This window comes from Fistularia commersonii, chromosome 18 (assembly GCF_037954325.1).
Source record: "Fistularia commersonii isolate RoL2024-O1a breed Wild chromosome 18, RoL_Fcom_v1.0, whole genome shotgun sequence".
NCBI classification, from domain to species: domain Eukaryota; kingdom Metazoa; phylum Chordata; class Actinopteri; order Syngnathiformes; family Fistulariidae; genus Fistularia; species Fistularia commersonii.
This window is the reverse complement of record NC_141301.1, coordinates 12062382-12088102: the sequence shown is the minus strand read 5'-3', so window position 1 is coordinate 12088102 and position 25721 is coordinate 12062382. Positions and strand designations below refer to the sequence as shown.

Below are 25721 nucleotides of genomic sequence, written 5' to 3'. Positions count from 1 at the left end.
CGAGGAATGCAGCACATTTAGATGCACATGTGAAGATGTATTCAAACATTCATATGTCTTGGAAGGACAGCGCTACCCAGTCGATGTACTTTGGCTCATGCGAAGCTCGTCTGACTTCCGATTGAATCGGGAACAAAGAGAAACACACAGACCATTTTGTACGTGGTTATGAAGAGATTAGACAAACATAATCTTTCTGCAGGTGAAAGGTTTCAGTGAACGCGAGAGCCCCGTCGTTCACGGAAAGCCATATTTGTCAGTGCAAAAAAACAGTCAGTTGTGAGGTGGGCAGACCTTGACCGTGTTTTTGCTTTCTGCTGTACAAGTCAGCCGTCACCTCCAACCTCAGCAGAAACTCAAGGTAGATAAAACACACAAACAAACAAGCCTGGTTTTGTCGAGCTTGCTGCATATTTTGTCCGCCCAAACTGTATGGTTTTGAATACCCGTTTTCTTCGGAGAAAATGACTGCAGGGCTTCTCTCAAATATCAAAGGATTGAGTTTCTTTAAAAGTACCAGCAAAAGTCCTTATTTCCAAATATTATGACCTGTTTGCGCATCAGTTTGAAGCTGATTTAAACTGCTCACCGGAAAAAAAAGGGTGAATACAGACATTACTGTTGTGCCAAATCTGTCAAATGTGATTTGGATGATTTGGGGGAAACTCCGGTCAGTCCCACTGCAGCTGAGAGAAAGCAGACACCTCACTGACTGATTTCTTGTAAAACTCACATTAAATTGATACAGATGGATAATGAGCTCTGTGACTACTTTTTCTCCCTTCTGAAAAGAAGCATCTGACAATTACGCAGAATAGCACGGTTCAATCTGAACGCGCGTCTGTCTTGCATTAATCCTTATACGTATACAGTGTATCACTGTAGTAACCGGAGCCAAATCTAAAAGTGAATTTTAATCGCTGGTTCCTGTAAAGCAAAGCTGTGATGATACACTGAGAACCGCATCACTAATCAGTTTCATGTTAGGTTTGAGGAGAACAAATACTGTTATTTGATCCTGCACTACCAGGGACTCTGTGCGCCCTTCGCGCTTTCAACCGGCCACCAGTCCCTGCACTGTTGCTGTCACCTTACCTTCAGACCTGATAAATCATTCAGCACACAATTGAAAGTTACTCAGACTCCCCCACTCTTTCCTTGCAGTTTACAAAAGGATAGATCAGGTGATGTTTATAGGGCTGCAGCTCATAGGGTTTTTTTTTTAACAATTGGGTGTAGCAGCTCAACAATAATTTGGATATGATGGAGAATAGCAAGAAATTGGGTCACTGGCTCACCAGTCCTCCGCTGCAGGTGGTCTTGACAACAATGCTGAGGCCACACTGTGAGAACTTCAAGAGTCTGTGGTGGATGTTTGTATCTGCTCTTCTTAACTGTGGTAATGGAGACAACTTCACTCAACATGTTCAGGAGAAGCCACCCTGTCAGCCAGGTATGACTCTGGGTTCTTTCGTCCTCAGATATAATTGAAATTTCATTATCTGGGTGTCATGCTATTTTATTTTACTTTAACCCAATAACGAGCTAGTATAAAGAAACGTACTATAGGTAACCAAAAACAACACATATTAGTCCAAGTGGAAAGCAGCAGACAGCTACAAAACTATGTTTACGATTGTTTATGTTAGGTTTCTACTGCCCATTGGGCAGCTTCACACCGATCCCTTGTCCAAAAGGAACCTATGGTCCGACAACCGATGGGATATCCATGGACAGCTGTCTGAAGTGTCCTCCTCACCATTACTGTCACAGGCCAGGGCTGTCGTCCTCTTTGCCGTGTGGCCCTGTGGCTCAGCAGCCGCTACCCGGCCAGGACACCTGCCTTTGCCCTGGAGCAGGACAGACTTTCCAGGTCAAATGACATGTAAAATGTACAGTGGTGGGAACATGCAGTGAATATGTGAAAGTTAAGGTTCCTTCTCTTGTGCTCGCCCAACTCTTCGACACCTCTAACCCTAAAGGACATGTTTTTTTGTCACCTTGGCACTACATGCTACATAAATTCTGAAGAGTCTTTCTAGCCTATGACTCTTTGTGTTGAATTTGTGTGTGTACGGTAGGACGTGGTATTAACTGCACTATCACGAGAGCAGCTTTATCGCTATCTCTCTGATACCTTAGACCAAACAATCTGTAGCTTCAAGCTGAAAGAGAGCTGGCTCAAGTTTCCCTCACAGGAAGGTCCTGTTTCCTTTTTTGATGAATTATGCCTGGGCGATGACCTCACAAAGCAAATAGATAGTTTTCCCCATCATAGCATTGCTGTTGGTATGAAAGCTGATGATCGAAAAATAAAAATAGGCGAGCACACGTCTAGATGAGAATACACATACAAAATTGAAATTGACAATGATTGCACTCCATAAAATAATATAAATTAATGTATGGAACCAAACTGATGGATATAAGGAACAAACCTGCAAATGTATTTAATGATACAAATAACCTTTTGGAATTGGGTTGCCTTTTTTCAGCAGGTCAGTGATGGCCAGTGCCTGTGCACCCTCGGCTACCAACCTGCCAAAGACAAAGATGCCTGTGTCCACAAACTATACAATGTCTGCAGGGACGGAAAAACACGTACACAGTATGGAGACTGTCTGGACCAATATCAATGGTCACTTTATTGTAAGCAGCAGGTAAAGCTCTTGCGTGCGCACACATGCGTGCACATACACGCACGCACATAGGCACAAAAATTAGAGCAAAGGTAATCGGCATATCGTTTGCAAGTTGACACATCTCTGACAGGAAATTTCATTCTGAACACCTTTTTTTGAATGAAGCTCGAATTGTTTATGAAGGACCACGGATGTAAAATGTGATATGTTTACAGAACTGAGAAAATAATCAATCATTGACAAGCCTGATGAATACAACCTAGATGTCTTTGCCCTTTCTTCCAATAATCCCAACAGGAGTTTAAGTGTAGCTGTACTAGCTATATCATTTAATATTTAACTGTCAACTGATTCTTGTAACCATCTACCAGAAGCAGCTTTCCCCCTGAACTGTATGCTTTGTCATAGTTTACATGCAAGACTTTGGCACAAATGACCTCTCACCTAGTAACATGTTCACAATCAAATTAAGTCGGGGTTGACAATGAATGAATTTGTTTTTAAACATTAACTTATGGAAAAAAAAAATCGTAGAATATGTAATATCTTATACCAAAAAATAAAATAAAATGAAATGCAATAAAAAATAATGAATAAAATTTTTCCCAGGTGTGCCAATCTGCTGAGGATTTCGAGGGTTATAGTGGAGAGCTTGGCCTTTGTGTGTGCAGAGAGCCTCCAGGAAGAGCTGCATGTGGGGGTCTGTGCAGAAACAGGCCTGCAAGTGAACTGAACCTCAGGTTCTTACCAAGAGGAGAAAAGAAGCTGATCTGGAGCCGTGATGGCCAGGTGAGCCAGTGCTCCTCTATGTACATCAAAACATTTGTGCATGGAAGAAAAAAAAAAAAGGTCAAACAAGCCCTCCTACAAGGCATTTTTTTTAATTGAACCACCAGTAAAACCATAAGCTCTTCTCCTGTTGCAGTGCCCAGTTAATGCTAATTCATAGTGCGTGTGTGTGTGTGTGTGTGCATGTTTGCAGGTATCAGGCATCTCAAGCAGCGTACTGGATACAGTTTTTAAACAGTGGGACTTCCAGAGGAATCTGCTTTTCAGCAGCAGCATTAATTCTTCACATCCAGTTTACATTGTTCAGACAACTGGTGCAGACACACACACACACACACACACACACACACACACACACACACACACACACACACACACACACACACACACACACACACACACACACACACACACAAAGATTCCAACAATGATCGTCCATTTATTCTCCATTTGTTGCTGTGTTCTGCAGAGTTGGGCTTCCTGGGCCTCCTTGGTGACATTCCAAAACAACTTGAGGAGCTGTTTTCAGCCCCCAAACAGCAGGACACACGGAGCTCAGACGGTCTGTCAAACATTACACTGCCATCTCAAATCACAATATCATAAAAATAATGTTCTTTTTCTCTCGTTTCAGCTGCTCTTTCAGGGATCCTCGCGGTTGATCATCTGCCTCCCTTTAACCCTCTCCTCTGCATCCTTACACTGATTTCATGGCGTCTTTCACTCGATCCATACATCTCCTCTCTGAGTTCCAACCTCAGCATCTTTCTGCCCACATCTTCCCGCTCCCTCCTGTGTGTATGTCCAAACCATCTCAGTCCTCTGATGGACTCATTCCTGAGTTTACCCATCCTCCTCAACCCTGAAGAGAACCTCAACATAATCTGTGTTGCTCCCAGCTCTGCCTGCTACCTTTTCCGTCCGTTAATTCAGGCTGATATAGTTTTTTTTATGATACTCTAATATTCCTCCACCTATTTCAACCTACTTGCATACATTTATTCACCTCTTCACTTGCGCTTTACTGTTGATCACTGTTCCCTCTAAACTGGGCATGTGCGCAATCACACACAGCTCTAGTGTTCTCTGCGCACAAAAAAGCAGAACTGTAAATAAATTAAACACACTTATTTAATTTACAGTTTAGCTTGGATATTATGTTGTGCGCAGCATAGATTTTCTGTGTGCAGAGAATGCTGGAACAGTGCTGTTGATCCTTTGTACTTAAAATCCTCCATCTTCTTTATCTGCAATTCTTGTAGCCTGAGGGTTTCACCCAGGTCTCTCTCATTCACATGCATTCTGGGCACGTCTTCTCCTCTCTAGATTTTCCGGAACAGTCTTTTACTACAGATCACACCGTCATCTGCAAACATCATAGTCCATGGTGATTCCTGTCTAATGTCATCTGTCAGCCATCACCACAGCAAACGAGAGGGCGCTCAGAGTTGAACCCTGATGCACTCCCACCTCCACTTTGAGCTCCTCTGCCACCCCCTACGTCACACCTCAGCACTGTCTTACAGCTGTCATACATGTCCTGCACCATGCTGATATACTTCCCTGTCACTCCAGACCTCCTCATTCAACCACAGTTCCTTTCTTGGCACCCCGTCGTACGCTTTTTTTTAGATCTACGAGGCACGATGCAGCTCCCTCTGACCTTCTCTGTACTTCATTATCAGCATTCTCAAAGCAAACACTGCATCTGTAGTATTATTTCTTGGCATGAAACTAAACCTCTGCCCATAGTCGAGCTCCCACTTCTCATTCCGCTAACTTCATTTCATGACTCCAACTTTACTCCTCTGTAGTTGCCTTTGTTACGAAAATAATGCTTAATAAATGAAACGGAGATAGTAAATATTTATCAAGGGTTAAAAGTGTCTTTTACTGTTGTTGCAGGAGACCATTCTACTTTCCCACAAGAGGTCAGTACAATTGCAAGTATCAGTCCTGGAGGTTCAGATATTCTCTCAAGCAGCAGGATCACAGAAGAATCCGAAGAGACAAGTGCTGCCGGAATTTTGAACCCAACAATGTGTCTCCGATTGGGGAATATTGTACTATTCACTGCTGACACACATCACTATCCTCAGTATGACGTGTAAGTCAGCCGCTATTTGCTTGCATTTCATTTGATCCATTATGTGTTGATTTTCTGTGACTCAGGGGCCGAAACTGCTGTGTTCTGTGTGCTGTGTCCATCAGGGACAACCTATACAACACCAACGCAGATTTTGACTGGGGGGCCTTTAGAAAACTAAAAGATGAAATGACTTTCACTTGGACACCTGCTAAGTTCTTTCCAGTAATCTTTGATCAGCCTGGGGTGTATGTGTTTGCACTGAGCAGCCAACAGCACAAACACTTGGTAGGTAAATTGAAATCCCGCTGTTCATACATTAAACTTTTTCTTCTGTCAGTTTTTCATATACGATAACCTCCTGCAATGTTCAGGTTGAAACAGTCTGCGGAGTTAATGAGTTGAAAGAACCAGGGTCAGTTCTTACATCCCACCTGGGGTTGAGGGCAGTGCTGGTTCAGTAGCTGCAGGGAAAAACTGTGGGGGTTCTTGTGTTTGTCCTTGGCAAGAAATGTTTTGAAAGCTAAGAGGAAGGACCGTTTATGCTAAAAGGACAGGGAGAACAGCGAATGGATGGAGAGAAGCAGTTGTGGTCTTGAAAAAGACATGCTGGCGGTAAAAGCAATAAATTTGTGGGCATGTTGTGGAGCTGTGAAGGGTTAGGAAACTAAGAGGTGACAACAATAATGAAAATTTTGGTTCAAGATAACCCACATGCTGTCAAGTATAACTTATAAATACTCTTCTGTCTCATTTCCTCCCATCACTGAAGAATAACTACTGGAAAAGCTTGACATTTGTTTACACCATGTACATCTGGTAGATCTCTCTAGTCTTGGGTCCTTTTGGGAATCATGCATGGTATGTGAGTAGTGGGGTGGAAATGTTTTTCAATACATTTGGTTGTCCTCACTACTGCATGGTTTACCAGCATTTATTCTTACAACCTTTCATCCAAAAAGGACTGAAATACTGTGTCTTTGTTGGTAATTTTATCAATGTGAAGAGGGAATATAGTCAAAACAGATAAGATATAAGAAGAATTTGAGCTTATGGAAAGGTTTCACACTCGAGCAACTGCAGGTCTGCCATTTTTGTGTTCTCTGTGCTAATGTGAGGCTTTATTTTTGACATTGTCTGGAAGATAAAATTCATATTTAACTACTACAAGAGTGTTTATAATTGATCAATCATTGCAAATATGGTGAGATATAATTGCAATATTGTCACTGAATTAACTTCACTGTATGACTCTAAATATCCCTATTACTATTGTCACTCAGTATGTGCGGGTGATGCCCACAGGAGGCCAGTGTTATGAGCCCGGGCCCTTTTTCCCCCCAACTCCTCAACATCTTACCAGAATTGGAATCAGCAGGAGAAGAAATCTGTTACTGCGGCCTGAATGGCCCGTGATGTGGGGGCTGCTTTTCTGTGCTGCGGTCATCCTCTGCCTATGTGTGACACTTTTGGTTAGTCTTAAAAGCAAAAAAAAAACCACACACACACATTAATGCCATGTCTATTTATGAAAGCAATAATTAACACATTAATGCCATTGTTCTCTACTTGTAGATTCTTTTCCATGAGTACGGTTGGCCTGAGAAGAAGCCAATCAAAGCACGGTATCACTTGTTGCAGTTGACCTACCGCATGGATGACTATGCATCCAAAGGTTCACGAGTGATTTCACAAATGAAGACTCACAGAAACCAACAAGCCATAATGACACGCAGTACCATTCAACCAGGTGGAGACACACACTCAGACACAGACAGACAGACACAGACAAAGACACGCACACAACCACACACACACATGCCATATACACACTTGCACAGCTCATTCATTGACAGCCCTGAGGTCATTGTGTTACATAACATGCGATCAAACACATTCTATACCATGTGAGCTAATGCACCTGCATTACACACTCATAGGAGCACGTGGAAACACACACTGACTCTCTTGTTTGGGAAGACCCTTGTGACTTCTTATGTAACACACTGACCCTTGGGTCCCACCCAACCAATTACCCTTGAAAAGGCTCATGTACTATAGCTGATATCACGTGCAGGGAAAGTAAAAGTCAACATTCCAAATGTCAGGTGACCTGAGAAATCCCCTCAACAATTGCATACTCATTGTTACATTATTACATTATTGAAAGGATTAAACCCTGACAACAGGAAACTGTTTAACCCTTGCCAGAAATGCTTTCAAGTTTGACTTTTACAACATTACGTGCTTATTCTGTGACAGAACATTAGACAATGCACCTAAGATGGCATGCAGGCTTATAACACTGGTTCAAGCTTTCAAAATAGTATTGTCAAAGTCAACTTGTCAATACTGGCGTACGTTTCAAATGTATAGAAGATAAAATTTGGATGCTATAAGCGCTACAATGTAGTACTGAAAAAATATAAATATCATAGATAACAAGTTATAATGAAAGCAACTGGTTATGGCAAAGCCCCCAAAAAGTTTAGATGCAAGGTGAGTGTATGTGTCTATTAATAAAGATAGATTTTGTGCTATTTTAGTTATTTTTAATAATTGATTTTAGTGATCCATCAGTGTCTTTGTCTGAATAGATACCACGGAGGACTTCTGGGACTATGAACACCAGGTGGATCTGGAGGCTTTCAGCAGTAGCATTTTCTACAGCCTCTTGCTCAAACAGAGTCTGTCAGTCACCACAAGGCTTGGAGAGCTAACCACTGAGGTCTGCAGCTTATACTATATATTATACTGATAATCACACAACTCAATGTATAATATCCTATGATACTTAAGCTAACAGCAAAAGGTATGAATATTAAAGTATGCTTCTGGCAAACAATTTCCATAACTATGATTTTCTGTTATGGACCATAGGTACAAAAACATCTGACTGCAGCCCGAGGGCCGAGATTAATGCCAATCTCTAGTGCAAACTAGGCTATGCATCTTAAATGCACCATAAAAGAACATGACAATGCTCGTTTTTTTTTTTCCGTCAAGCCTGCTTAAAACCAGAAGGCTATTTCGTAATATCATGCTTGCGTCCAATGCTAGTTTACTGGGTTGACCCCCGATAACTATCCGGGGGCAGCTGTGGCTCAGTTGGTAGATTTAGCGGCTTATCAGTTCAAATTCCCGGCTAATTCCGTCTACATATGAAAGTGTGCTTGGGCCAAAACACTCCAAACCAAGTTGCTCCCCAGCAATTGGTGTGTGAGTGTGTGTGTGAAAGGGAGACTGCAATCAAGTGTAAAACGCTTTGAAACCACAGGGTTTGAAAGGGCTACATAAGTGGAATGTTTATCTAGCCAACATATCATAATGGTTATCTGGTTATCAACAACCTGAATCATAATATGGTTGATATCACATCAGATTTGGGATATAGCACATTTTCTGTAAAGTAGTTGTAATAATGACAACATTCCGGTAACCCTTTGAAGCATAAAAAAAGGCAGCTATTCGTTTTTCTTCTTTCAAAACAGTGATTTGATAGTTGAGTTGCTGATTGGAAATTTTTGCTCCAACATGTTTATTCCATGACTACGGCCATTGACCTCCATTTTCATTTTGTTGTCACTTACCAAATATCCATTTTTACAAAAATAATCAGGTTATTAGATTCTGATGAATGAGAATCAGAATCTGAACAGTAAAATGAGATTCTTTGTGTTTCAAAATACCAGTTATGGTCACAGGGAGCAAATTGGATCTGAAATGCACTAAACTTTAGATGTGCGGTTCTCCATTGCAGTTGCGGAGGCCAACGTTGGCCTTCTTATTGAATTCCTACTTATGTTATTTTTGTCACAGCAGCCTCGGGCTTTTATTGTATGCCATTGTTGGAAAATGGATAATGTGGCTTATTGAGGCTCCAGGTTGTCTGAATACAAGGGAGGAGACCAAGACGAGCTAATGTAATGCATTAGGACAAATGATCGCACTCCAACGCTCACAAATTCATTCATTTCATGTATTTACCACCTATTCACTTTAACCTGCCATTGTCCCTTTTTAATATATACCAATCATTATATCCAAAAAGATTGGATATCCTGCTTGGGACTGATCTGCGCCCCACAGACATCTGTGACCTTCCTGTTTACGCCTCCAAATTGCTGGCTGCTGTGTGACACTGAGATCATTGTTTCAGCCCTCAGGACAATTTTGGAAAGGAGAGATCGCCCATCTTGCGCTTCTGTGTTATCCCATAATACGCAGATGTTTCATCAGCATCTGATATTTTTGTGCAACCGACACAAGGGTGGCGTGGGATGTGTGATCTGATTACCTTTATAAGGAGATTAGCTCTTATTAAGATGTCAATGCATTTTTTTGCATGTGGATATCTAGGTAAAGCAGCTATACAGAGGTTTGCTTGAGAAACTACAGCTACTCCACCCATGCCTGATCACAGAGCCGAAAGTAGAGGATGGCTGTGAGAAGATAAGGAGGGAAGTAGAGAGGGAGGTGGAGCGAAGAAAGTCTCTGGCAGCACAGTTGAAGAGTCTGCTTCACACTCAGCTGCAGGTTTTTATGGGTTTTGTCATTTCCATACATGCCACATGATGACGGGAATGCATGCTAAACTGATAAAGTCCAGCAATTTATGTATCCAGACATCCCTCAATGTTATGTTACCGGTGTCACCGCTTTTAAAACACGATGTTGCAAAGAATAAACTTTAACCAAGTATTTCATGTTTTTGGTGTTCATCAGGTTTTGAGACAAGAACAGCAAACCCAACTGAGTGTCCATACTGTTTTCATGGCCAAATTCAGAGAGTGCACCAGACTAATGGGCAAGGTTTACAGCAATGACGAGATGCCACATGAACAGCAGCATCGAAAGTAACCAGGTTTTTTTTCTAAACTTGTGGGCTGAATATTAGAAGAAATAGAAGCAAAGAAGATTCAGAGTCTGTCTTTTTTCAAATCGCCTTTCTATCTTCAGTATGATCCACAGGTTTAAGCTCTTGGTCGATGAAATGGGGCAGCTGGTGGCAGCAGAGTGCCAGCGGCAGGGAGCTTGGGGATTGTTGGGCGAGGGCACAGGGGCCAAGTTGCTCTGCCCTGATACTGGAACTGTGCTGACTAAAGACTGCATATTTGGTGATGTTTTAACCTTGTTCAAAGATTCTTCTTGCCGGCCTCTCAAATGTTAGACAAACAACACCATCTACTGGAAAATATGTGAAATGGAACAAAACATGACGATAATGATGATAATCATTACAACAATGATAATCATAATACTACTATACTACTACTACTACTACTATTACTCCTTCTACTACTTCTACTACTACTACTACTACTACTACGACCAATAATAATATTGATAATTATTATTATTATAACAACAACTGCAACAACAATACTACGACTACTACTACAAATAAAAATATGTTACAAGTAGAAAATAGATTATCGTATCATGACCATTGCAAACATTTTTCTTTATTCAGCAATGCTTGCCCAATTTGTGCCAGTAAGTAAAAATAGCTTAGATGAGAAAACAGTCAAAAACCATTTACTATGATAACAGCCACAATAAGCGATGCAGCTTTAGGACCAGCTCAAATTTGTGTCTTCTCCATTCTCTCCATGAAATGATTCTAACGTGTTGTTATGGCGAGAACAATGGGCCCTGTATGCAGTTCTCTGGGTCTCTGCTATAATACAATAGGGCCTGTATGAAATACTGCGTCATTTGCGGGCCAAATATACAGTTAAAGTGGCTGCACTGTCACTGAACTCTTCATTTTAGTAACAGGATGTCATCTGCCATCTCTCATGTCCTCATTTGTGTTTGCGAGTCATAGGCAGAGCATGCAGAAAATAAATGAAATAAAATACGTGAGAAAAATACATTTTGAAATACTGTCTGAAACAAACCATCAAAAATTAAACAAGAAATTCCCCTTGAGAAAAAAACTCCCCGAGAAGATTGAAGTATAATTTTCTGCACGACCATGTACACTAATGTCCATTTTAAAATAACATTCAAAAAGACGAGCTCTTCTTCCAGCATGTGACTGCACTTCATTTCAGCAAACACAGCCTGGCTCACTCTGAGTTTGATTATTCTCACCATGGTGTTTTCTTTTGTTTCACGCCAGGTCCTGATGGATCCCTATATGTATGCCAAGCAGTTCACTATGATTCAGTTACACACCTCATCTCACCTAAAGGCCACGGCCACATGCTGCTGAATAGTGGTCACACCACTGCAGTGCCCCCTGATTTTTTTCTGCACCCGCAGACCGGACGAGTTATGCCCATTGCTGGGAACATAGCTTACGATCCAGACAGCTCTACTCTAGTGTGTACAACTGATTTATGTGAAGGTATCTAACATGTGAGCAGCAGTGAATTAATAGTATTTTAAAGGAAGATTTAAACATGACAATAAAGCAGTGTGTTTCAACCTTGTTTTGAGCCACTGCAGTTTTTACATGAAAGAATCCCGCAGCACACCACCAATCAATAACTGTTACAAAATGACACTGTAGCCTAAAACAGTATACATAATGATGAAAAAGTCTCAATTTTTTTTTAAGATTTGTACTCACCCATAGTGAAACTTGGGCGTGTTAGATGAACACAACGCTGATGTCCTGGTAGGATTTGAAGAAAGACACACATGAAGTCCTTCCTTGACAGCTCTTAGCCTGTTTTAAGTCTCTATAGCAATCATGCTTGAGAAGCTCGACTTACAGAGATATGACGTGAACATCTGTCTCCTCTGAACAAGTTTTTTTGTCTTTACACCTGGGTTTCGCTCCTTCACCCTGCTAAGAGTGCCCTTGGTGCACCCAGGCAGTGGAGACACTTGTGCAGTTTTCCAACTGAAATCCATCTTGCTCAAGATACTCCGACGTGACCCGAAAAATGTCCTCATCTGCGGTTTCTTTTCTGCCAAAGACAAGCAAAATTGGTTTTCTCTCTGTCGGCGCCCTCACCCACAAAACGCTAGTTAGCCAAGAGCCTGTGAGCTTATCCACTCATATTTGTCGGCTCATCCCACAAGGGATTAATAAAGTATAATAATTTAAAATTTCCCATTGATGCGCATTTTATCAAAAAACAACACTTTTGTGTGCATATGTAAGTCTGACAATTGTGTTATAAAAGTAGGACTTTAGCTATTTACGTGATATTATTTACTATGGCTGAGCATCTTGCTTACAATGGCTTTGCCAGCAGGTAGTAATGTCTGTTGCGATTTGGCTACAAGCTAGGTAGCTAGCTTGAACGGCTCTGATTCATCTTTGAGGTTTTTATAATTAATGTTGCCTGTTTCTCTGTGTTTTCAATCAGGCGACAGAGATTGCTAACATCCATGTTTTGATGGATGTTTTGACGAGTATTTTTTTTACAGATGACATTAAAATTTTGTGTTAGTACTATGGCACCATATGATTGCCTTTCCTCAGCACAGTGCCCTCTTTGACAGCAAATCCACACGAAAGATAGTTTTCGCTGTAGAACCCCTAGCTCACCCCCTTTGCTTTCTTTTGACCACTAATCATACTAAGGCCCTTCTTACTTTTGTCCATGGCCCAGGTTGGAGTTCTTATTTTTCCTTTTCAAAAGCTTCTCCGTCACTTACTTGTGTTGTCTTAACAAGGTGATTAGCCACCTTCTGCTGCTGCCTGCTGACATTGAAGTGAATTAAATGACTGCCTGTCGCTAGCTAGCAGCACCGGCTAATTACTTGCTATTGCTCATCATAATTACAGCCAACATTTTTTTAATTTACAAAAATAGGTTTTTAGACACTAAAATGTTCACACGACACAAAAACACTACACTAGTATCAAGTAAAAATGTATATTTAAATATTTTGATGCTGATAGAATAGAATTAGGCCAACAAGATTCAAATAAGCTTTGGTGACAAATTTGACCAAAGATTTTGCCAACCTTTGGTCAAATTCAATGCCTCTAGTCATTTTTGTGAATTTTTCCACCACTTTATTTACATTATGAAATTATTTTAAGGAATATAACTTCAGCATCTGCTAATAAACAGAATGTTGTTGAAGTGAAGGTGGGATAAACCACCATAAACTATGTCATACACAATATTGGTGATCCATTTGTGTGCCATGACTGGACCTATCCCTGAAACAGTTCTATCATTTTAATGTTTTTTTCAAGGAAACACGAACCAGAAGTGGGATAATCCGCTCATTCCTTTCATTCCATACCCGACCTCTGGAAACTGCGACCAATCTCTGCCAAGCATCCGCCTCAGGAGCCTGAGACCGGGCCAAAAACTACAACTGAACGCACCTATGGCAGATCCAGAAACTGGGGTCCCAGTCCCTATTCTGGCTGTGACAATCCACCCCCAGAATGGACTGGTCTACCCACTAGGAGGGGTGCACATCTGTCCCATCACCTGCATCTTGCAGCCTATACAAATTGGATATCCCATGTTGGACCCCAGGACCGGGCAAGTTGTGCTCACTGTTGGAGTCAGCCTCGATCCAATGACAGGTTGGCGTTGTCTCCACAGCAACCTATGCCGGCGTCATGAAAGCTCAAGCGCTGAATGTTTGCTGTGTGTTCACGCAGGAGCTGTTGTGCCCGTAGGTGGAGTCCTGCTGGGCGAGTTCTTCATTGAACCTCTTAGTGGACGAATGGTGAAAGTGGGTGGGGCCAGCCTGCAAGCGGGGCAACTGGTGCCAAGGACTGGGGGCCACCAGGCATTTCTAGACAGCAAGGTGTCTGATTGACAAAGTGTGATTTTGAATTTCAGTAAAATACTAAAAATGTGCAGAAAATATAATAACACTGGGGACCCAACTGAAACCAATCACTGGGTTTTACTGCAAACCAGGTTCTCGCAGTTATGTTAAAAGTCGTAGAGCTCCTGAGGAGACTAACTGGGGGATGGGAGTCAGACCTGAATCCAGAGACTCGGGAGCGACTGGAGCCTTCAAATTGTGTGCAGGATCATCTCTCCGTTACTGCAAAGGAACTTGAGCAGCAGTGGGGAAACAGTCAGCTCTCCCACCTGCAGCTACAAACCAGGCTGGAGATTGTCTTGGGCTGGGCTGAAGGTGTTCAACAGGACGGGGGGAGCCTCGGTAAGGAAATCTGAATCCAAAATATAAAAATTTAAGCGAGTTTTCTTCAGGACGATCATCATAATCACTGTTTTATTCAATTCCGCCCTGGTGCCAATTAAATTTGGACCTCTGGAAATGATAAAACAACTGCACTGGTGTGACTGGCTGTACGATGATGCTATCCTCCTGTTTGAGGGTTCGGTTCTATCCTGCCTCTGGCTTTCGTCCTCTGTGCTGCTTTCAGAAATGGACTTGATTAATGCAGAATGAAAAGGGCTTATTTCCCTACAAAACTATCCAAATTTTTTTAACCATTTAAAATAAGCCATGGAAATCTTCATGTTTTGGCAACGGAATTTGAATTTCTTCACTCGAGGACATTTCACCCCTCATCCGAGAGGTTAATTCAGTTGTAATGACCTGTGGGGAGTTTCCGAATATAACTGCCAGGGTTCTGGGCGGGTCTGGGTTAGGGGGGCTTGTTATGAAAATGGAAGAGTTGATCAACAGAAACTAGGTCTTAGGGGTTTGTTATACTAATGGGGTGTTGCTTGCAACTTTTGGGGACTTACATTGATTGAAATGTGAAAAGGAAAAGCTAAACAACGGAGTGAAACCTGTTGGTTTACATGAACTGAGGCTCATGTGGAAGTTACTAGGGGCTGGTTCTGGTGGTGAATCTTTTCTAGTTGTTTGGAGGGTGCAGAAGGGCCTGGTCCGTGTGTGCAGATCCGTTTTGGTGTTGATCCCAGCCTTATACATTTGAGAAAGGTTTTGTCTTAGGCCCCCTCTTCTGTTCAGAGGTGGTTTTTCTGTTTTGACAAAGATGGCTTCTTTGACTCCTCTCTCAAAATTTCTGTCTTCTCTGGCCAGAATATGGTCATTGCTGTTTTCAAATGAATGGCCCTTGTTCTTCAGGTGTAGGTAGACAGCGGAGTCCTGTCCTGAAGTGGTGGCTCTCCTGTGTTGGGCCATGTTTGTGCGGAGGTTGCTCATCATAATCCTCAGTGCACGTGACAGCATACTCCACATTCTCAATCTTATGCCTGGGTGTTTTGTCCTGGGGTGCACCAGTTTTTGTCTCAGGATGTAGTTGGGTTTGAGACGCGGGAACAGAGAACAGGAGGAAGACAACAACAAATGAAAGAAGATTGTCATACCCTATCTTGATATTATATATTCAAGCAGAGGCAAAATAAACTAATGTGAGTTTCATACCATATAGTGCCTAGTGTGTAAGATGAACTTTTTAATTAAAGTTCACCTGTTACAAGACCATATTTCTGCCCTTGCAGAGTTAAAGGTTTAATGCAGAGCTATACACAACCTTTAGCATGCATCATGTTTTGTTTTCATGGAACCTTATTGTAAATAGTCATTATATTTTAGCTATGAGCATCATTTAACAACTTACAAACTGCATGGGAATGTTTTAAGAAATAAATGTTTGTCCTTTGACTTTCTAACTTGTTATCTTTTTCCCATTTGATCCTATTAGGGCAGATGCCTGTTTCAGGTTCAGAAACAGGTGTGCCAGCATTGCTGGGGTTGGAATATCCCGACCCCATGGGGTCAGGCATTAATGTACCTGTCTTGGGGTATGAAACAGACATTGTATCTGGAATAAATATGCCTCTGGCAGGAACCATGGAGGACCCAAATGGAAAAGGTATTTTGGAAAGTAATCTCAGATAGCACAATTTCAATCACGCAAAGTTAACTTTAATCCACTTTCAAAGCACGTTAAATATACTTGCTATCCTGTTTTGTATTCTTTCTGTCCACAGGCTTAGTGGCGATCCGTTATGGATCTCAGACAGTTGACCCAGTAACAGGGTTGTTGGCTCCAGTGGTCGGAGCCAGACTGGATGTATTCAAAAATTCTATTGTTCCTGTCACGGCATCATATTGGTTTGCAATGGGAGATCAAACCCACAGTGCACAGGTAAGGGAATAGAACAGAAAGTTATGCAGCCACTAGACTAGATGATGTTTCTAATGTTATTGTTTTTACATTGCAGTGAAACAAGGTTTTATACCCCAATTTTCTTTTAAGTAGCCTTTAAATATCATGACAATGGTATGAGGAGACTGATTTAAGTTCTTTTCTTGATGGGACTGTATGCAAGATAGAGGCGCTGCAGAGGGAGCTGAGTGTCAGAAACATTTACTGGCAGAAGCAGACACAGTGGGAGGAAAATACAACCTCCGATTTGGACAAAGCTCTATTCCAGTGTCTTCATGGAGTCACAGATACAACCTCTTATCAGGTGAGAAGGGGAAATGTGTAGGTTTTGGGGGGTTGGGGCGGGGTGTCACAGAGTAAAGTCCAAATGTCAGAGGAGGGATTTAAAAGGCCAGGCACATTTTAATGTGAGGAAGTCACTGAAGGAATGTAAACAGTGTTGGGAAGTGTTTGGTGGATGCTTTCATATCCTGGTGTTGTAAGAGAGCCAATTGATAATGTCTGAGAGTCCCTAATACCATTTACTTCAATTAGCAATTTGTGTGTGTCTATCCAAATATTTATTTTTGTCTTTCAATGTTTTTGCGACTGCATGTATGTTTTTGCTTCCCCTCTCCATATGAGGTTATCGTATGTATCTGTTGTAGGTTCATTGGCCAGGGAGGCAGCTGAAGAGAGCAGCTGCACAGATGCAGGATGCAGCACAGGCCGAAGCCCAGAGGAGAGCTGTTCATTGCAGCAACTTGACTACGATGCTGCCTCCAAATGTAGTGCACATCTTAATGCAAGGTAAACTGGTCTGCTGTCTGGCAGAGTGAACATAGACATTTCAGTCATGACACACACTATAGTTATATTCCTTTGTGCTTAATCCATATTCTAATTATGATGCATAGTTCATTTTCAGTTGACAGCGTTTGGGAGTGCACTTCTTACTTTATTTGTGCAGGTGATGAAAGTGAGTGGACTCAGCAGAGTGTGTGGCATGCAGAGCTGATGTCAGGACTCGATAGATTGGACATATATATGGAGCAGCTGCAGGAAGACCGAGAAAAATGGACATCGCAAAGAGGAGACTGGGCAACAAGCCACCATGTAATGCTTAGAATAAATGCTCTCTTGTCCATATTTGGGAGAACAGATGAATGAAGCAATAGAGATGGTGTTCATGTTGACAGACCTGCCGGTTGAAACTAACTTTGAAAAATCTGTAAAAACTGTAATTCGATAAATCTATGAGTTTATGTGTAGCAGTGTGTCATTGTTTTTTAGATGCAAAAAAAATCTCAGTGCTTCGAACAGCAAGAGCCTGTATTTCTGTTTGTCATCTAGATAAGAGAAATGAGATGGAGAGAGCTGCAGGAGGAGTGTTTCTCCAGGCAGACAGAGTTGGAGACAGCCCTTGAAACAATACATTTTGTCAGGCACCTTTCTAAGCTTCGCGCAGACATGGCTCAGGTCAGAATCCTCACGGAAATAAACAGGTCACCTGAATTCAAATGTAAACATTTATGCATCTTCATAACGCAACCCTGTTTTTTAGATGATGAACTCATTTTAGATGGTTATTACTACTCTCATTTGTGTCGTTCTGAGTCACCATTCACCATTTGTTTACCCAGGCAATTTTGAGTCAGGATGTTTGGTGCAAGGAATATGGCCTGGCCGGGTGCAGCCGAAGCAAACCAACTGTGAGGGCCTCGAGTTTATTCCAACAGAAGGCTTTGACTCTCCTTGAGAGGCTGAACCAGCACTTGGAAAATAAACAAGCTTCCAGCCTTTGCCCTGACTCTTGCCTCCAGCACCTCTCTGGTACCCAATAAGTCACGGAAACTTCTACTCATACACAAGATAATCAACACTGTGATATATTGGCTGGAAAAATCTGATACAAAAGTAGACACAACCACGGCACGGTTGTGCGGTGGTTTTCGCTTTAGCCTGACAGCAAAAAGCTCCCTGGTTTGAAACTCCTTTCAATGTGGAGTTTGCATGTTCTCCCCATATGGGGCAAATGCATGTCGGGTCCAAAAACACGCAGTAGGTTAAACTGGAGACGTTGAATTACCCAGATGTGTAAATGAGGGAGGGAATGGCTGTTTGACTCTTTATGCGACCCTGTTATCAACTGGTGACTGGTCTAATTTGAGCTGCAGTCTCTCACCTGACGATCGCTGGATAAGCTACGTAGAGAATGAATGAATGATATAATAGACACATTAAGTATCTAAAAAAAAACAAAAAAAAAACCTTTGCATCTTTATCACTTATATTTGAGTTCTTATTTCGGTTTCTCACATTTGTCTTTCTAGCTTTGTCACAAGACCCAAACCGTATGGAAACATCCACTGGGGTCTGGACAGCCTCTGTGCCAGTGTTGAAAGGTATGTTCACTGACGGCCAAATGATAACACACGCACACATATGTGTGTGTAAACAAGTGTTGATCGTGTTGAAATGTTTATAAAGGACAGTGGATTGTGAATAAGTAAACTCCAAGAGCAGGAAGGATATTATTTCTTCTTTAGATGATTGTTCTCATTATTTTTTCATTTTTCTGGCGAACATAATCAGTAAGTAATTAGAAAACAGACTTTTCTTTTATGTTAAAAATAGGTTTCAGATTCAGAAGTTGTTGTAAAAGTTCAGTTTGGAAATGAGAAAAGTTCAGTGCCCAATGCTTAAACAACAACAACAACAAAAAAAGGCCTTGTAAAGTTAAGAGCATTACTGAAGTGTAGAAGTGTAGTGACGGTAATGTATCTTGGGAGAAGTTTGATGACAAATAACCTGCTGATTGGTGAGACAGAATTGATCTGGGTTGTACAGAGCCAAAGTGTTCTGACAGTAAGTGCTTTCCAAGGAATCTCCCCAAAGTCTTTAAAGAGGGCCGACCAATGCTCTTTACTGGAATCATGGCTTGGCGGGCTAGCTCGCTGCCGACACCCTTCTCGCAAAGACAACCCATTTCCTCTGGCCGTCAGCCCGTAATGAGATGGGGCTGAATGACACTCCGGAGTGTTCGACTAAATTCATGTTTTGTTGCGCTGTTATTTTCTGGCTTATTGATCCCACCGCCTGAGTCCTGAGTTACAAGCAGACGAGACTGATAATTTAAACCCCTCAAACCCAAAATGCAGAGGCTCACAGCCAGGTTGAAGAATCCAGACCTCATGGATACTTGCTGTTATTAAAAAACACAAACCGATCACAATGAGAACGTATCTTGACATTATTTGGATCTCGTATCCCAACAGGGGCATTTTGACCCACATCGATGCAAGAGCTTATTTTTAAAGGGATACTTTGTTGGCAGAGTTGCAGCTTACCATCAACTTTCTTTCAAGCTGCACTCTACTTTTGGCTTCCATCTCACATCCTCTCTGGGCCTGAGCGTAACACAACACTAAGATTTCCAATGCTTTCATTTGAAATAATTGCGTGGGTACTGACTGCATTAGTGACGCCGGCTGATTTTGGAATTTAGCGTAAATGGAAACAGTTTTTCATCAAAGTGCATTGCTTTGGAAAGTACCGTCTCCATTACTTATTCGTCATACTTGGAGCTTGGATTTGCTCATGTAATGACAATGTCAGTGCTTGTTTCTTTCACTTTACTTACCCAATACTTTATGTTTTGAACGGTACCTTGATAGCATGCATGCATTTTCCGTGTGTTCTCCAACTGCATCCACGCGAGTCCACTATGACTGCATGATGAAACACGTGTCTCCTGTTCAGGAAAACAAATGCAAATATGTGGTCACAATCTATGTCATAATCCAGTTTCAAATCCGCTTAGATGTGCTCTAAACCTACGCCTCCCATGTTTGAAGTATGCTTAGCACTTATGTTGCATATGCACCATTGCATTGTGTACATTGCTGTTGTGCAATGTTACATTTGACCTTTATGGCAAAGAATCATAAATTGCTTCAGTTATTCAAGATAAAAATAGCACTTTTTACACAGATTTTTAATGTGTTTTATAGAGAAACAACCTCAGGGAGTGTGCGCTCCTCCTACACATATACTTGTCCCTGTAATACCAGGTAGGATAATGATGAAAAATTACACGTAATTACATCATGGAACTGGTGTTGTGTAACTTTGTGTTCTTATTCCCTAGAGGACAAATGGCCCGCACTGCTAGCGATTTCTCCCCTTTTCAAGTTGTTGAAGGATGTCGAGCTACAGCTGAAGTACTATGGGAGTAGAGCAGGGTTCACCGTGAAAGACCTTGCTGGTTGGTATAGCGAACATGCAGCTGTTCGTGTTTAGCTGAGTGACAGCTGCAGGCACCTCTAGTTCAAACTGTCAGACATATGTTAAACTCGTTGTCATACATATACTGATAATTCAGATATGCTGAGTGTGTTCAAAGGTTAATAGTAACGCAGCCTGATAAAGACCCAAAACGATCCTAATGATGTATTTATACAACACGCTTAAAGGTCCCAAGCTCGTATTGCCATAGTTTTCGACACTTGCTTTTCTAGTCTCCTGATAGCGATTGGAGTGATTCCTAAATTTCTTGCTGTCTTTTTTGTCTATATAAAGACAATAATACTTTTATGGATGCGCTCGAATGCCAGTGGGAATGTGAGGGTGAGCTGATCCCTTGGGATACATCCACTCTCAACCCCGAAGAGCTACTGGTTTATCAACACGGGCTTTCCCTGATAGACACACTGCATGCTCTAAAACTGGTATGTGAGAAAGTTTGACACACAGTGGAAGTCAGTTAACTGTGATTCCTCATGAACATCTGCACAGATTAAAAGATATTCAGTGAGAGGATCCAAATCACCCTTAAATATCAAGCTGAATGCTACCTTGTCTTTTTTTCAGTTTGTATTTATGTAATCTTTTTTTATCTCTTCTCAATGACTTCCTTTTTAAATCTCTTTTGGCATCAACAATTAATACAAATCATACTAACATTTTTGGTCTCTCCTCCTCATAGACTCCCGCCATTTCAATCCAGATCGCAGTAAGTCTCCCAAAAAACAACTACTCCGACAACGCCTTCAGAAATTCCTTCTTTTACGAGGTAAATGTAAATCTCTGTGTGTCTGTTAACGATTCAGCGTTCGGTTGCGAGTTGCTTGCAGAGACACCCCAATAACAGGGTTCGAAAAAAGGAATGAAAATAAAAAATATTTTTTAAAAAATCACAAAATTTTATATAAAAAAAAAAACTCAAATTATACCCGAAATTATCCAAAGCTTTAAAAAAATACATCAAATTAAATGCCCTCTTATTAATTTCCTCTCTGGCTATCCAATTCAGGGGTTTTCCCTGCCAATCATCTGCCGCTGTTTAACTTCATATCCTGTTTCCCTCCATCCATACCTGTATATCTCCTCTCTGGTCCACCACATCCCCACACCACAGATCCTCAACATCTTTGTCTCTGCTGTCTCCATCTCTGCCCCGTCTTTTCTTAGTGTCTCTAAAGCAGGGGTGTCAAACTCATTTCTCATCGCGGGCCACATACGGCATAGGGTGGATGTCAAGTGGGCCGGACCATTAAAATGATAGCATACTCAGCAATAAATAACCAAAATATCATGTCTTTCCTCTCTTTTGGTGTAAAGGAGTACAAGGACATTAGGAAAATCTTGGAATTCAATGAACAATCCTTTTACAAAACATTTCATGAAACACCTCATATTTCCTTAGACAAACGTGTAATTTACTTTTATCATTCACATGTATGCATTGCAACCCATCCCACTGATCGTACAAAGGCACTAAACTTTAACAAGTTATTTGTATTAAAAAATATAGTAATGCACTTTAAGATTAGACGAGACTTATAAAGAAAGTGATTTTGAAACCATTTACACATGTGCATATAAAATCTAAATTGAATTCCTGCCTACACCTTACAAACAAAAGAGAGTGCTATTAAGTGTGTAAGGAGGAAAGTATTCACCTGTCCTGTAAATGTGTAAACTTCATACATGAAACATGCATACACATACAGTACATACTGAAAATGTATGGAGTTGCATGAACAGTAGAATTCCACCATACTCTTTGTAGTGAAGCTGCTGACTAACATTAAATTGCACATTATCGATAACAATTAGGTCACTGGCTTTTACTGCTGCTTCATTGATTTCTCGGCTATGGGTGAAAGTGGACTGCTGTTTCCTCAGACCCGCCAGCAATTCGTTGATCTTATATCTTCTCGGTTGTCCTTGAAAGCTGTCATATTTTTCGCTGTTATGAGTCTCGTAGTGGCGCCGACTATTATATTCCTGAAATACCGAAATTGGATGCAAACGCAACGAGCACAAAGGTTTCCCGTGCATCTCCGTAAATAAATAGGACGTAGTCCATTTTTCTTGGAAAATTCTACACTCTTTATCTACTTTTCTCTGTTTTGATAATGACATTTTAATTAAGTCCTTGCCTTTTATGTATTTTTTCTCTTTCAAATTAACCTGCGGGCCTGATCGAGCCTTGTTGCGGGCCGATCCCGGCCCGTGGGCCGTGTGTTTGACACCCCTGCTCTAAACCAAACAACATGGCTCCTCTCACCACCACCTTTCATTCTGGCTGATACTCTTTTCCTCCACCCATTCCGACATGATTGCACAAATTTCTTCATCTCTTTTCCATCCTTTCCATCGCTCTTACGGACCGTTGACCTGAAATACTTATATTAATCCATCTTCTTTATCTAATCCTCAAATGCCGTATAGGTCAAAATGACCGCCTTGTGCAACTAAATTAAACCTTAAAAGCTCACGAGTGTCTTTTTACGATCCATCCAACGAATTCCAAAACAAGGTACGATTTTAAAAAATCTATTCATAAAGATTGTATTTGTGGGGAAGAAGATGAATGAAGAAGAGCATCACAAGTAAATATTGAATCATTTTGTGGACATGTCTGAACTGCTGTTTGAAGTGCAAAACTAAAACACTTGATAAAATGAAAAGAAGAATATACTAAACAAACCCTTACACTTTCCCTTTCCAGACGTGGATTTTAAGTAAATATCTTCTTTGCATGCATTTAATGGCTTTCCGTCATCTTAAAATCCCCCCCACCATTCTAAATTATTCAAAAGTGCAACAAGCAAAAGCCCTACAAGTAAAAGGATAAGCAATGCCTTAACAAGCCCTCATTGTCCGCTGTCATTCACATTTGATCTTAAATGGGACTTCATCAACCTTATGGCAGAATAAAGTTACTTATTAGGACAATTTCCTCCTGCTTTAAGGATTAAGGATTTAAGGATTTTGTGGCAAGTAGCCATATCACTTGCACCCAGACGGAGGGCAGACGACTTACTCTTATGACTTACTTCACAGTGTCAGGGTAATGCATCCACAACACTTTGTTTTCGGATTAATTGCACCTGTGGTGTGTATGGCTGCAAAGGGGCAGTTGGTTTAACACAGTTTTTACATGCACAGCGCTGGTATGGGTTAGAGGTAGACACAACAGTCGTTGCTTTAAAACATCCTTCATCAAGTTTACTCATTCCAACATGCTTGCACACATTTCGATCTCTAGAAAGTTCTTCCACGCTGTGCCACCCCACCCCCTTGTTCATGAAGAGTGGGTCAGATGCCAATTAAAAGAGAAAGCAGACAGAAATTCCAAACCCGTTTCATTCCCCGGCCTTGCTGCAATAAAATGTGTTGCTGGGGGAAGTTTCTGAGGCCCCAAATTCCTGGATTTGGAGTGGGGGTGGGGATGGGGGGCCTCGGGTAACACCAGCTCTAGATCTTATTTAGACTCTCTAAGTAAACACTTTACCATATGGCTCGGCAAACAGTTATGACTGCATAGTTTTCAAAATCTAATTACATCCTTGTGTCTGTACATCATCTACTAACGGAAAGCAGACCGTGATTTCATTATGTTTGTCTCAACATCGACTAGAATTGACTACGAGTTCCGTCATGTAACTACGAGTTTGTTAGGAGATTTTTAGTTTATAAATGGGCATTGAAGCTCACGATAGCATATGTTTTATGACCGTGTACTTTTTGTTTGACTCTTGGCTGAAAGTTTCCAATTTCTAATCAGAGAAAGTGAAGCAAAGCTTTTCATTTAATGCCCGCTCCTCCCAAGGAATATGTGTTTTAAAGGTCTCAATGTAGGATGATGATGAAGTTGCAGATTTAAAAGATGCCAGAATGGGTGGGGGAAAAAAAAAGATTCAATTTTCTACGCATTGAGATCTCTTCTCATACATGTTTATATATACCAACTATACAAGGTGTATATCTTAGGCGGGTACCAATATGTAACTTGGAATAACTCAGATGATTGTGAGAGAGGTTCTTGTTGACAGGAAGCAGATGAGACCCTCTTTGTCCGGCGCCAGAGGCTCCAGTCGGTTGGAGGCTTTTCCCTCCTCCTCCTCCACTGCCTGTCCCATGTTCAAGTTAAAGACATGAGTGCTGATTCCAATCCTATATTCCAGAGGCTTTTCTTTAAGGTACTGAAAAGACAATCCTTATCATTTTCAAATGTCTTCAATTGATATATATTTTTTTGTCTGAATTGAAATCATAGATGCTGGAGAAATGTCTTGAACAGTTGTTTCATGCTGGACCGGACTCCCCCCCGCCTTCACGGGCAGCCAATTTGGGTGCGTCAGTGCACAACAAAGAGATCCCTCTGGCTGATTTAAAGGGGAACATCTCCGCCCCTTACACTCCAATCACTCCCCAAAAGCATAAGAATTAAAGCTGCTTTCTTCTGATGAAAAAAAAAAAAAAATCTCAGTGGGATTTTCTGCAACACATTTTACCAGTTGGACATGATCCTAACATTTTCTGATTTCATTTGAATTTTGGTCACTAAGACAAGCAAGAGTGTTGTTGCTTCCAGTAGAAACCAGAGAGCAGGCAGAGTTGTTTCACATATTTTCAACAGGGTCTGGGTTTTTTTAGACCGTGGTGTCCAGGCACCTTATAGGCTTGGAGGAATGTCTCTGATTTACCATCTTGAAGTGCTTTTCAAACAGACATGTTTTGCACCTAAGAAAGAACAAAACCACATCGGCTGAATAAAGAAAACTTCCATTTGATCTGTCCATGTGCAGTGATTAAATGATTAAAAGAGCGTATAAAAAACACGTATGAAATGTCTTTGACAATGTCTCCTTTGTGCAAC

At 41.3% G+C, this 25721-nt stretch overlaps 2 protein-coding genes across 2 annotated transcripts in view; one reads left to right on the top strand and one right to left on the bottom strand.

Moving 5' to 3' along the window:
- LOC147224405 (uncharacterized) overlaps positions 1 to 6896 on the bottom strand; it is a 9701-nt gene extending 2805 nt beyond the window's left edge. The window contains exon 1 of the mRNA XM_086164771.1: positions 6878 to 6896. The gene's annotated coding sequence lies outside the window, so the exon portion shown is untranslated. The remainder of the gene's footprint in view (positions 1 to 6877) is intronic.
- LOC147224404 (uncharacterized) lies at positions 1264 to 25721 on the top strand. Its single transcript, XM_086164994.1, has 32 exons — positions 1264 to 1453; positions 1650 to 1873; positions 2499 to 2660; positions 3252 to 3431; positions 3625 to 3745; positions 3901 to 3993; positions 5340 to 5538; positions 5643 to 5805; positions 6801 to 6989; positions 7093 to 7267; positions 8115 to 8245; positions 9877 to 10053; positions 10243 to 10373; positions 10477 to 10634; positions 11645 to 11872; positions 13688 to 14029; positions 14108 to 14256; positions 14373 to 14622; positions 16103 to 16273; positions 16392 to 16549; positions 16734 to 16874; positions 17218 to 17359; positions 17520 to 17665; positions 17903 to 18028; positions 18193 to 18382; positions 18883 to 18954; positions 20563 to 20622; positions 20700 to 20816; positions 21131 to 21279; positions 21537 to 21623; positions 24895 to 25041; positions 25119 to 25721. Exons 1-32 carry the CDS (start codon positions 1264 to 1266, stop codon positions 25290 to 25292), a joined length of 5142 nt encoding a protein of 1713 aa, XP_086021120.1. The 3' UTR covers positions 25293 to 25721.

Bases quoted from the DNA above. Each gene is read 5' to 3' on its own strand.
- LOC147224404 (XM_086164994.1), top strand. From the start codon at position 1,264: ATGGAGAATAGCAAGAAATTGGGTCACTGGCTCACCAGTCCTCCGCTG. The intron at 1,454-1,649 runs GTATGACTCTGG...TGTTTATGTTAG, and splicing joins GAAGCCACCCTGTCAGCCAG to GTTTCTACTGCCCATTGGGC. The intron at 3,432-3,624 runs GTGAGCCAGTGC...GCATGTTTGCAG, and splicing joins TCTGGAGCCGTGATGGCCAG to GTATCAGGCATCTCAAGCAG.